Source organism: Lithobates pipiens, unplaced genomic scaffold, assembly GCF_037356315.1.
Source record: "Lithobates pipiens isolate NorthernLeopardFrog02 unplaced genomic scaffold, aLitPip1_a1.2 Scaffold_13, whole genome shotgun sequence".
In the NCBI taxonomy this organism is placed as follows: Eukaryota; Metazoa; Chordata; class Amphibia; order Anura; family Ranidae; genus Lithobates; species Lithobates pipiens.
This window is the reverse complement of record NW_027507718.1, coordinates 127214628-127227150: the sequence shown is the minus strand read 5'-3', so window position 1 is coordinate 127227150 and position 12523 is coordinate 127214628. Positions and strand designations below refer to the sequence as shown.

Sequence of the window (12523 nt, the reverse complement as noted above, 5' to 3'; positions counted from 1 at the left end):
AATGCTTTGCAGGCTCTCAATAAAATTAAATAATAAATGCATATTTTTTTACCTGCAAAAAGACATGCATTTATTATTTTTTTGAAAAGGTAAACTTATCCTTTAATTACTGATAGATTTTAGCTTGTTCTTCTCCCTTTATTTCACAAATTCTAACAAGTGGACCTTTGTTACATAGTTACATAGTTAGTAAGGTTGAATAAAGACACCAGTTATTGGGTCTGCATTTGTTAAACATGTAATACCATCACTATATTCAGCCTCCTTTCTTTTTTGCGTATTTTATTTATTCCATAAATATATGGAAAAAAAGAGTTCTTCGATCTGTCTCCTTACAGATAAATTTGGTGCTCAAACTATTACTATGCATTTTGAAATATATTTAACATAGTAACATTTTATCAATCTTGCTCAAGGGCAAAGCAGTGCAAAACAGTAACAAAAGAGATTATGAGGCAAAAAATAAAGATTATATTTAGTCAAATCCTTTCCTAGCTTTAGATAAGGGTAAGGAATGGTTAGGACCTCTGACAGTTTATTTTGCTGTAATGATGTGGTCGACATAGTCTAATGTTATGCAGTAGCCACATATTGATTTTTACCAGGCTGTCCACACCTCCAGATCCTCTAGCAACTGCAGAGGGTCTGTGGGTATTGGTATACCTTTTTCTATACAATTTAGTCTGTTTTATGTGATTACATGTATGAAAGGTTCTATTCTGGTCCAGTATGTAAAGCTATTAGAGAAAATTAAGGAAGGAAGGTGGGTGGTTTGTTGGATATGATGTTGTTCTAATACTTTCCTTTACCATCTCCCCATCCACCCTTCCTTAAAATCCTCTATGCAGAATTCCTTGTCACTATATCAAGTCTTCATTTCCACGTTTTCCTGTTTCTGTCTTCATTCACTACAATATTTTTCCTATTATTGCTGATGATGTAATTTGTTTTCTTTTTTTTTTCTTTCTTATTCTTTTCTATCTCCAGGTGAAAAATGCAGCTGCCAATGTGCTCAGGGAAACGTGGCTCATTTACAAATACACAAAGCTTGTGAGAAAAATTGACCATGCTAAAGTACGCAAACATCAGCGCAAGTTCCTGCAAGCAATTCACCTGTAAGTGAGAGTAGAAGGGAAAGAAAGGTGTAAAGGTCAGTCAAGGGGAGAAAGGAAATGAGGGTAACTAAAACTTCAAAATAAAAGCAAAATAAAGGGGGTAGAGTGGAAAGAAAAGAGAGCAATATCAGAAAGACTTTTTTTTACATATTTAGTGCTAATCATTTTGACTCTAACATTCGTAGTATCATTTTTATAAACACACCCATGCGTCAGTTTTGGAAGTTTCAAAGCACATGTTACTTGCTTCCATGTCTTTGTCCCTATATCTTCCTCTCATGGGAAATGCCAAAATTCATATAATATCAGGCTGGGCCTAAACTCCAATTTAGAAATGTACTTGAGATATGTTTTTTTAATACACTTTACATTTTAAAATAAGTTTGAAGGATGATAAAGTATAAAGTATATTTTTAAATAGAGGGGGGAGTTTTAGAACTGCGGTCGGTTTTTAATAAAGCAAGGGTAGGTTGGAAGCCCTGTCAAATTTTAACTACTTTGCAATATCACAGTTTTAGGGCTAACCTTTCAAATAGACTCTAGCCGTATTTCTACCCCTCCATACTATAATAATAACAATAATAATTATTATTATTATCATCATTATTATTATCATCATTATTTAAACAAGAATGCCTTACGTGTGGCAGCATTATGATAGCTTTATATACAAACTGTCAATGGGTTTTGCACCATTTCTTCCCATTTTTGACCGGATACACCAATTGTAAAAAAATGTGTCGTACTCTGCGCTCTCGCCTGCCTTGCTGCCCTAGGCACTTGCGCATAAGCATCTAATGATAATTATAGCCCTGTAATAACCGCTTCAATAAGTTGTATAGCACCTATTAGAGATAAACCTCCCCATGTTGTTTATTGAGATAAAAACACACCTGAAAACGTGTACAAATAGCTACATAAAAATAACTACAAAGTGAAGAGAGATAGTACTAAACATATGCTCATTGGGGGTTATTTACTAAAGGCAAATCCACTTTGCCCTACAAGTGCACTGCAAGTATACTACAAGTGCACTGAAAGTGCACTTGGAAGTGCAGTTGCTCTAAATCTAAGGGGTAGATCTGAAATGAGGGGAACCTCTGCTGATTTTATCATCCAATCATGTGTAAGCTAAAATGCTGTTTTTTATTTTCCTTGCATGTCCCCCTCAGATCTACAGCAACTGCACTTGTAGTACACTTGCAGTGCACTTGTAGTGCAAAGTGGATTTGCCTACAGTGACTGCACTTCCAAGTGCACTTGCAGTGTACTTGTAGTGCAAAATGGATTTTTCTTTAGTAAATAACCCCCAAAGTGTTGTTCATCTAGCGCACTTAAACATATGGTGCTGAAGAGATAAGGCATTGGCAAGGTATTGTTTTTTTTTGCTATCTCAGCATAGGCTCCTGCTATATTAATATACATGAAGACCAAAGAACAAAAAACTTTTCGTGAATCCTGTATTTAATATATGAACTACAAAGGATTAGATTATGTTAACTATCAAAATATAAAAAAAATACTAGATATAATTTCAAATGTGCATTTTAAAATCAGCATTATTATGAACTGTATGCCTTTTTGTTCAATGTTTACAGTAGGGTGGAGTATAATTCAAATAAAGCCATAAGTTATGCTATGTTTGCTTGTATTCAATCAGGTTATACAATGTATTTATCTTATATGTGTACTTACTTGCGTCACTTAGATCAACTATTGGTCAAATAATGGCAGCATGCATTTTCTATTATTAAATGGGTTGCTACAAATTAACAGTATACATTTTTTTCATTTTTAACCTTTTTAAATATTTCCCACCTACCCTGTGAGTAAATATATGCAGAAAATAAATATGGACAAAATGAACTGAAGCTTGTACAACTCTGATTTCCCTGAGATTTGTTTAGCTAATACTTGAAATGGCTTCCATGGCAACACGAAAAATACAGCAGCAATGCAGATGAAATGTATAACCAAACAGGTGCCAGTTTATACGGAGAGGAGTAAGGAGATAAAAGGCCAAGAATTCATTCTTATAGGTTATAATATAAGACCGGGTGGCATAGTGGATATTAATTGTGATCGCTGAAATCCATTTACAAAACTTGCGTATTGGCAAAAAGCTTGTTTTCTTATGCAGATTTGTCTAGTCTGCAGAGAAGCATGCAATTCATAAATTAAAATTGCCTGGATTGGTGAAATAGTTGAGTTCCAACAGATCAGACAGAACTACATGAAAATATTCAGGAGAATTTTCTGATTACGCTATCACTACATGTTAGAACGGAACTAAACCAATCAATTTTTTGGTTGCCCAAAACAGATACAGTAAAGGCATGCCGTGAATGATAACTGTCTCAATTGCTTGTGCTCTCAACTGAACTGTCAAGCCATCAAATGGCTGGTGTCATAACTGATCACATGTGCAACTGCAAATCAAACAGAGGCTAAGATGGCAGCTTCCTTGCCTGTAAAGGAGAGTTTAGTTCCCTTTAACATAAACATTCCTTTCATTTTTCTGTATAAATAGCAGTTAACATTGTTGTTTGCAGTGGCTGAAAACACAAAAAATGGTTCCTTTCTCACATAATGAACAGGTTGAAGAGGCCACTTCTTCAACATTAGTGCTGGATAGCATATAAAAAGAAATGGTACACATGGCCTGCACTGCTGCTTTATATCCATAAATCAATGATGTAGGCTGACCATTGTTGAGCAGGTCATCGAGACCAGGTGGAACCTTTCTTAATGCACTTCCACCGAAGTATCAACAAAAGCAAGCCTCTACTTCTATTGTACTGTGGGGGCAATGCTAGATTGCTTGACTAGTCTCTGCAATTCTTGCTTGCCTATGTAAAAAAAAAAAACACATATAAGATTTAATTGGAAGTATTTTAAGTGTAAAACCCTCCAAAGATTCACATATTCTTATATCCAAGGATACACCTGTATGTCATTCTAAGATAAAAGATTCCCATTGTCAAAAACGGCATTATCCGTTGAACGTTTGATATATTCTTAACCAACACATTAAATTGTACGCACTCATATCTACTTTATTGTCATTTACATGGCAATTCCCTGCCTTATCTACCCTCCAGATTGTCTCCTGTATACACCTAAGTCCTGTAAACTAGATGTGTTGCATTTTGTGTTTAGTGTCTTGTTTGTTAATGGCAACAACAATTTTGTTGTGTTTTGTCTTTGTTCTGCTAAATCATCCCCTACCAGAGCACAGAAGTAAGTTTCTTTCTCCATTTCCCACCCCAACTGTCCAACAAGTAACTTCTCCAGATGTATTGGTGCTTGTCTGCATGGGAATTTAAACAACTGCAAAGTCGTGATCTTCATCTCTGAGATCCTGTTGTGGTTTTTCATTCGCTGATGAATGAGAAAACCTGGCATAAATTTTTTTTCTTTCTGTGAGCTGTGAACATGCTGCTTTCTATAATGAGCTGAAGTATTTTAGTAACTATGCTGCTTGAGAGAACTAAATAGTACATTATACAAGAGAGTAGCCTAACGTTACTTGCAAGCCTTGCATTGGCCAAACCGCACTCATCTGCTTGCTTTAGATCCAAATCTATAGCTGATTTTGCTCTGCTTCAGTTAGTAATGCCCCATACACACGGGCGGACATTCCGATCACAAAATCCGTCTGATTTTTTCCGACGGATTTTGGGCGAAACTTGTGTTGCATACACATGGTCGCACAAAGTTGTTGGAAAATCCAATCGTTCTGAACGAGGTGACGTCAAACACGTACGTCGAGACTATAAATGGGCCAGTAGCCAATAGCTTTCGTCTCTTAGTTTATTCTGAGCATGCATGGCACTTTGTCTGTCGGAATTGTCTACACACGATCGCAATTTATGCAATTGAATTTTGTTGTCAGAAAATTTTAGATCCTGCTCTCAAACTTTGTGCGTCGGAAAATCCGACAGAAAAAGTGCGACAGAGCCCACACACGATCGGATTTTCCAACAACATAATCGATCAGACTTTTTCCATTGGGATTTTCGACCGTGTGTATGGGGCATTACACTTTGATGTCCTCTCCGCAGCCTATGACAGGACGGTGAAAAGAGAAGCAGCAGATGGATGAGATTACCACTCTACAAGCTGCTTTTACCTCTCCTAGTCTAAGCTCTGCTATACAGATAGAGCAAGAGACTGATCCCAAGTCAAAGTCAGGTCCTTATACGACTTGAGTTTAAAAAAGTACATTTAAGGATATATTACCACATCAAAAGATGCATTTATTTTTGTCCTTATTACCTACCTAGAGTTCAGCTTTAAAAGATCCCTGATAGGAGAGCAAAAAAAAGTCTGCCATTTTTAATTTCTCCTTTTAAAAACGCAACTTGCTTGGCTCTCACACTGACTCAGTTTAGTGCTTTTACACAAAGTTATGGAGCTCAGAAATTTAGATTTTTCTTATTACATACTTGTACTAGATCTGTGACTCACGTTTTATAGTAAGGCACAAAAACAGGCATTTACAGAAGGAGGCTAGGAATTGTTACCCTGCATTTCCCCCATGGCATGTGTCTTATAATAACTAAGAAAATAAATGTAAATTAGCAGATAATTCACAGAAAAAGATGTTACAAGTCGCAACTTATCATGGTGCGGTTTGTAGACGTTTATGAATAAAAGGCTCAATGGTCCTGTCAAATGCGTGTGTGTATTTTCCATGTGACAAGATAGCAGAGTGCTTGCTAATTAAAGACTATCAAAATTGTTCAGTAGACATCTTTCACACTGGGAAACACAATGGAAGTATCCCTTAGGCTGGAATCTTTAAAGTAGAAGTTTTTGTTTAAATTAAAAATGAGCATTTCTTCAGTCTAGCAGTATAGGAACAATTTATCCTTACAGAAAAAATTGAAAAAAAAAGAAACCATCTGCTCACTAAAGTGTAGTCACTGCACCACAGCTTTGTCTGTGCAGATATAGGTGCAGTGTCCCAGATATTACTGACTCACCAATTAGGTGTGGTTTCCGTGACTCAAAAATCTGACACAAAGAAAAAAAGGGAGATCAGGAGTTGCAGTCCCCCTGAAAAAAGGGAGTCATGGGCGGACCAAGCAGCTTAAATAGGGAAAATACTTTATTGCACAAAAATAACAGATTACAGAAACTGGGTCCCATCACCAACACCTGAACAAGAGAAAAACAAAGACAACGTTGTCTATTAAGAATACGTCATATCAGACTATAGGCACACATAATATGCACAAATATTGGGTATACCTGCATATAGGGCAGAGAGTGAGGATATAATAAGCACATAAATGCTTGTACCAGGTACCATCAGGATATGCGTGTTTCACCACACTGTATGCCAAATGCTCCCAAACTGGAGAATAGGTTAAATATGCACAGCGAGGACTTGGGTACTGAATAAATTAGTCCAGGAGGCCCACATTGATGAAAGAGAACTTTTAGTAGAGAATAAACCAGTTTATGATGGACTGTGGATGCATTGGCATAAGTTAGCCAGAAAATGTCCTTAGTTCAGCACTGCTGTCACAGATCAAGCTGTATGGTCAGTGATTAGTCAGCGAGACAGTCTATAGGGTTTAGATAGTAGCCAAGACAAGTGCTGAAAACAATAGGCAGCTGATAATTAGTCAGTAGGACACTCACCCGACCGGAAAGTATGGGGCTTTCTTAGTTTCTAGGCCTCCCGGACTAGTCCGTTGTCGCCAGCCTGGTGGAAGAACTTTCACTGCTCAGATCTGGTCAGTCCTGGGGCTCACTTCTCATCAAGGTGTCCAGAGAGTGTGACCGCTGCAGATCCAGTCGCTGTTTCACTAGAGCACTGCAAAGTGTATCCTGTCTATGTGTGGTTAGACCACCCTGGTTGCTCGTTCAAAAAGGTGGGAGGTTTTCCCGCTGTCCTGTGTACAGGGCGCTTGCGCTGACGTGACGAGGTGCGTCATCCGTGACGTAGTTGACGTCACTGCCGTGGTGTCGTAGCCGCCGGATAATTTATCCTTACCCTTAGTGTAGGAATAGCTTTCCTCCCCAAACATTTTTGTAACATTTTGTTTCGAATAAACTCCTCTCAACGTTTTCTATATGTATAGTCTATGTCCATCTGAAGTCCAGTTCCTACACCAAAAGAGGGTTGTAATTGAGACAGCAGTTGCTTAAAACTCATAAGCAATAAAATTACCTTTCAATACACTCATCCTTGTATTACTTTCAGGTTTCTAATACCACTAGCAGTTGAATAAAACTTCTAGGAGAAGTAATCAGTCTTGTATAGCATAGATATAGCAGGCTTTATGCCTTGAAAGTTTGGCTACTTGGTCCTACCCTGCTTATTTTCAGGGCTGAATGTACCAATATGCCTTTATTTATAAATGTTGACAATATCAAGCCAAATGAGATAATCTCTAATCAAAAACGAGTCGGTGTGCATCACAGCATTTCTTTTCATTAGTGGACCTACTGCATGCCCCCTAACTGAATTAGATCCAATTGGACACCACCAGTATTTGAGCAGTCCCAGGGTTACACAGGCCCATGACAAGTCCTACTATAGAAATGAATAGGCATCCCCTAATCCAGGCTTTCCACTAGGTGGTGGGCCTAGCCAATCTGTCTTCTATAGAAGTGAATAGGGCAGCTGCTCCCGGGCCGAGCTGTCTGAGGGTTTTGCACTTGCAGGACCTCTTACAAACTATTGATGCTCAGACATTTTTTTCTCCCACTGATACCATCAGGGAGGCAAATGTTTACCCCCAAATTTATTCTGCAGCAAGACAACCCCAAACACACAGCCAATGTCATGAAGAACTATCTTTAGTGTAAAGAAGAACAATGAGTCCTGGAAGTGATTGTTTGCCCCCCACACAGAGCCCTTTGGGATTACATGAAGAGACAGAAGGATTTGAGGCATCCTACATCCACAGAAATTCTTGTATTGATTTGATTTGGATTTCTCCTCTGGTCATCAATGTTCCATTTTGTTAATTGATAAACATAAACTATTAGCACTTCTATTTCTGAAAGCATTCCTAATTGAAAGCATTTTTTCACACCTGCCTAAAACTTTTGCATAGTACTGTATATTAATATAGTACACAGTATAGTTTAACATTACAACGAAGTAGAACTATCAAAGATTTGTACTTGATCTAACCTATAGTAAATCCTGTTTGGATTTGGACTTGGTTTGGAAAGAGCACTTTCGCTTAGTTTCATTTTTGAAACGGAAGTTGACTTAGTGATCTCTGTCAGGTGGCATAGTCTGAAATGACTCTTCTTCATAATAGTTAGCAGCATACTCATTTTCAAAAATGGTTGCGGTGGCTGCTCCAGTTCTCCATGAAAGCTATCTATCAGAGGTAATGGTGGTACAAAGGGTAACTCATAATGATGCATGCAAAGATGCTTAACAAACTTTAAACTTCTAACCCATTACAAGATGTGCATCAGTGTACTGGCCTTTTCATACAAAGGTCTTTAGCTATGCTATGCAGATTTGAACTTTTTGCTTGCTCATTTTCAATTAACTTTGCATGATCTAATGCATAAAGATTCTTAACCCTGACAGCACTGAACCGTCCTATGTTTTAGGCTATGTGAAGGTGCTGCAGGGGATGGTGTTATATTTCAGCTTCAGTTGTTTTGGCCTTGGTTTTCATTTCTTTTTTTTGTGAAGAAAGAAAAGACATTGGTTGCTTTGCATGTGTCATGGAATAGTTTTTTTCAAATACTGGTCTGCCATTGTGAAAGTAACCATTCTGTCATTTGCAGGTTACGCAGTGTGAAAATGGAACAGAGAAAGCTCAATGATCAGGCCAACACTTTGGTGGATTTAGCAAAGGTGAGCAGATTAGTGGCCTTTATTTTCATACGAGTTTCATTTGAAATATGCCTACCAACATCAAGAAGCCTAGCTCAATGGTAAGGTTATTTATGCTGTTATAGGCCCCAATGTAACGGTCTGCTCTCTCCTCCTATATGCATGTTCACTGTTAGTACAATTTATGCAGCATAGAGAAAATAGCTTTTTTGCCTGTAATTGACTGGATGATGGAAGTCAGTGGAGCTTCATCTCATTCACTAAGCTCTTGGGAAAATTCCCTGCAGGGTGTAACTTCCCTTTCTTTAGTAAATAAACCCTATACAGTCCAAAGGACATGCACATATTTTATATAATTTAAATTCCATCAGATATAGGAACTGCAGTGCCAGGTCAATGCTTGCTGTAAAACCTCTAGGACAGTGATTCTCAACCAGGGTTCAGTGGAGCCCCAGGGTTCCTCCAGAGGTTGCTAGGGGTTCCTTCAGCATTGGGCAATTTCTACCTCTCAGATAAAATCCCACTCACACCATTGATCTTTTTAGCTATCTGTAAGGAGGTAATTCTTCCCAATGACCACAAGTGTAAGGACCATTCTTCCCACTGACCATCACATTAATGTATCATGAGTTGAAGATTTCTAATTTTTAGCATGGGCTCCCCAAGACCGGAGAAGGTTTCCTCTGTGCTGTGAAGGTTGAGAAAGGCTGTTCTAGGACATAGACAGCAGGCAGTGAGGTTGGGAACACCTGAATTTCATATTAACATGGTTTAGGAGATGATTTTCCTGGAACAACATTATCGGTAAGGCCGCGTACACACGGGCGGACTGTTCGCCCAACCTTGTCCGCTGAACAGTGTTTGGGCGGACAGTCCGCTCGTGTGTGGGCTTTCAGCGGACAGTTTCAGCGGACAGTTTGACGGACAAAGTCTTTCGGAAATTCCGAAAAACTGTCCGCTGAAACTGTGTTTGAGCGAACAGTCCGCCCGTGTGTAGGCTACTTTCGAAATGAGCAAACTGTTCCCGCTCGGAGGAAAGTCTGCTCATTTCGAGCGCGTGTGAAGGTAGGCGGGGCCCGCGACGGAGACGTCGCGGGCTCCGCCGCCTGGAATGGGCTTAAAGGGGAACCCCAACGCCGAAAAAAATCGGCGTGGGGGTTCCCCCAAAGTCCACAACAGACCCTTGTCCGAGCACGCTACCCGGCCGGCCAGGAAAGGGGGGCGAGCGAGCGCGCCCCCCCTCCTGAGCCGTACCAGGCCGCGTGCCCTCAACATGGGGGGGTGCCTTGGGGAAGGGGGGGCCGCGCGGCCCCCCCACCCCAAAGCACCTTGTCCCCATGTTGATGAGGACAAGGGCCTCTTCCCGACAACCCTGGCCGTTGGTTGTCGGGGTCTGCGGGCGGGGGGCTTGTCGGAATCCGGGAGCCCCCTTTAAGAAGGGGGCCCCCGGATACCGGCCCCCCACCCTATGTGAATGAGTATGGGGTACAATGTACCCCTACCCATTCACCTGTAAAATAAAAGTACCCAAAAAAAAAAACACAACACACGAGAAAAAATATTTTATTGCACAGCTCCGGGGGTCTTCCGTCTTCGGGGGTCTTCTCGCCGGACTCCTCCGCTATCTTCGTGTAGCTCTTTTGCTAGCGGAGGAGTCCGGCTTTCTTCCTCCACGCCGCCGGCCTCTTCTCCCGACTTCGGGGGTCTTGTCCCCCTCTTCGGTTCTTCTGCCGGGCCACCGCGCCTTCTTGTAGCTCTTTTGCAGGCGGTGGCCCGGTCTTCTGTCGCCGCTGCCTTCCGTTCTTCTGTCGCCGCCTTCGGTTCTTCTGCCGGGCCACCGCGCCTTCTTGTAGCTCTTTTACAAGCGGTGGCCCGGTCTTCTGTCGCCGCTGTCGCTGTCGCCGTCGCCGCCTTCCGTTCTTCTTCTTCTTCTTGTTCTTCTTCTTCTTCCCCAGGAGATGTTGACACGTCGCTCTCTCCGGCCGGAATGCCAGAGCCGCGCTGTGCGGTCACTTATATAGTGACAATGGGGCGGTGTCACATGGTATATGTCACATGGGTTGGTCACATGGGTTGATGTCACATGGGGACTATGACATCGTAAGGGGGCGGGGTCACCATGTGACCAACCCATGTGACATATACCATGTGACCCCGCCCCATTGTCACTATATAAGTGACCGCACAGCGCGGCTCTGGCATTCCGGACGGAGAGAGCGACGTGTCAACATCTCCTGGGGAAGAAGAAGAAGAAGAAGAAGAAGAAGAAGAAGAACGGAAGGCGGCGACAGCGACAGCGGCGACAGAAGACCGGGCCACCGCCTGTAAAAGAGCTACAAGAAGGCGCGGTGGCCCGGCAGAAGAACCGAAGGCGGCGACAGAAGAACGGAAGGCAGCGGCGACAGAAGACCGGGCCACCGCCTGCAAAAGAGCTACAAGAAGGCGCGGTGGCCCGGCAGAAGAACCGAAGAGGGGGACAAGACCCCCGAAGTCGGGAGAAGAGGCCGGCGGCGGGGAGGAAGAAAGCTGGACTCCTCCGCTAGTAAAAGAGCTACACGAAGATAGCGGAGGAGTCCGGCGAGAAGACCCCCGAAGACGGAAGACCCCCGGAGCTGTGCAATAAAATATTTTTTCTCGTGTGTTGTGTTTTTTTTTTTGGGTACTTTTATTTTACAGGTGAATGGGTAGGGGTACATTGTACCCCATACTCATTCAAATAGGGTGGGGGGCCGGTATCCGGGGGCCCCCTTCTTAAAGGGGGCTCCCGGATTCCGATAAGCCCCCCGCCCGCAGACCCCGACAACCAACGGCCAGGGTTGTCGGGAAGAGGCCCTTGTCCTCATCAACATGGGGACAAGGTGCTTTGGGGTGGGGGGGCCGCGCGGCCCCCCCTTCCCCAAGGCACCCCCCCATGTTGAGGGCACGCGGCCTGGTACGGCTCAGGAGGGGGGGCGCGCTCGCTCGCCCCCCTTTCCTGGCCGGCCGGGTAGCGTGCTCGGACAAGGGTCTGTTGTGGACTTTGGGGGGACCCCACGCCGATTTTTTTCGGCGTTGGGGTTCCCCTTTAAGTCCATTCCAGGCGGCGGAGCCCGCGACGTCTCCTTCGCGGGCCCCGCCTACCTGTACACGCGCTCGAAATGGGCGGATTTGCCTCCGCCTTACGTGGGCGAGTCCGTTCATTTCAAAAGTTGAGCGAATTGTTTGGCAAACAGTTCGCTGAAACAGTCCGCTCAAAAAGTGCCGTGTGTGGCCATGTCCGTCCATGCTAATTTTGAGCGGACTGTTTGCCGAAACTGTTTGACGAACAAAGTTGGGCGAACAGTCCGCCCGTGTGTACGCGGCCTTATAAGGAGATTGTAGCAGGGAAGCTGCACAGCACTTTAGCAAAGGCTAAATGAAAATCATAAGCCCTGAACAGGTGCCTTGTATTGCTACTCTAGTGTATTCTAAAGTTTGCTTTTGACTAGAATTTAGTTTAAAGTGATTCTCTAGGCAAAAACTTTATTTTTCATTTTTGGTAGACTAGGGAAGGGTTAGACCCTCCTAATAAGTTTTTACTGCTCTTTCTTTGCCATTTGGCAGATTC

General features: G+C 42.4%; 1 protein-coding gene across 3 annotated transcripts in view; it reads left to right on the top strand.

Annotated features, from left to right (window-relative positions):
• KCNN1 (potassium calcium-activated channel subfamily N member 1) overlaps nt 1-12523 on the top strand; it is a 210757-nt gene that overhangs the window by 167486 nt on the left and 30748 nt on the right. For all 3 annotated transcript variants that reach the window (XM_077475545.1, XM_077475542.1, XM_077475544.1), the window contains exons 7-8: nt 988-1115; nt 8889-8958. In XM_077475545.1, coding sequence (XP_077331671.1) covers nt 988-1115; nt 8889-8958 — 198 coding nt within the window. The remainder of the gene's footprint in view (nt 1-987; nt 1116-8888; nt 8959-12523) is intronic.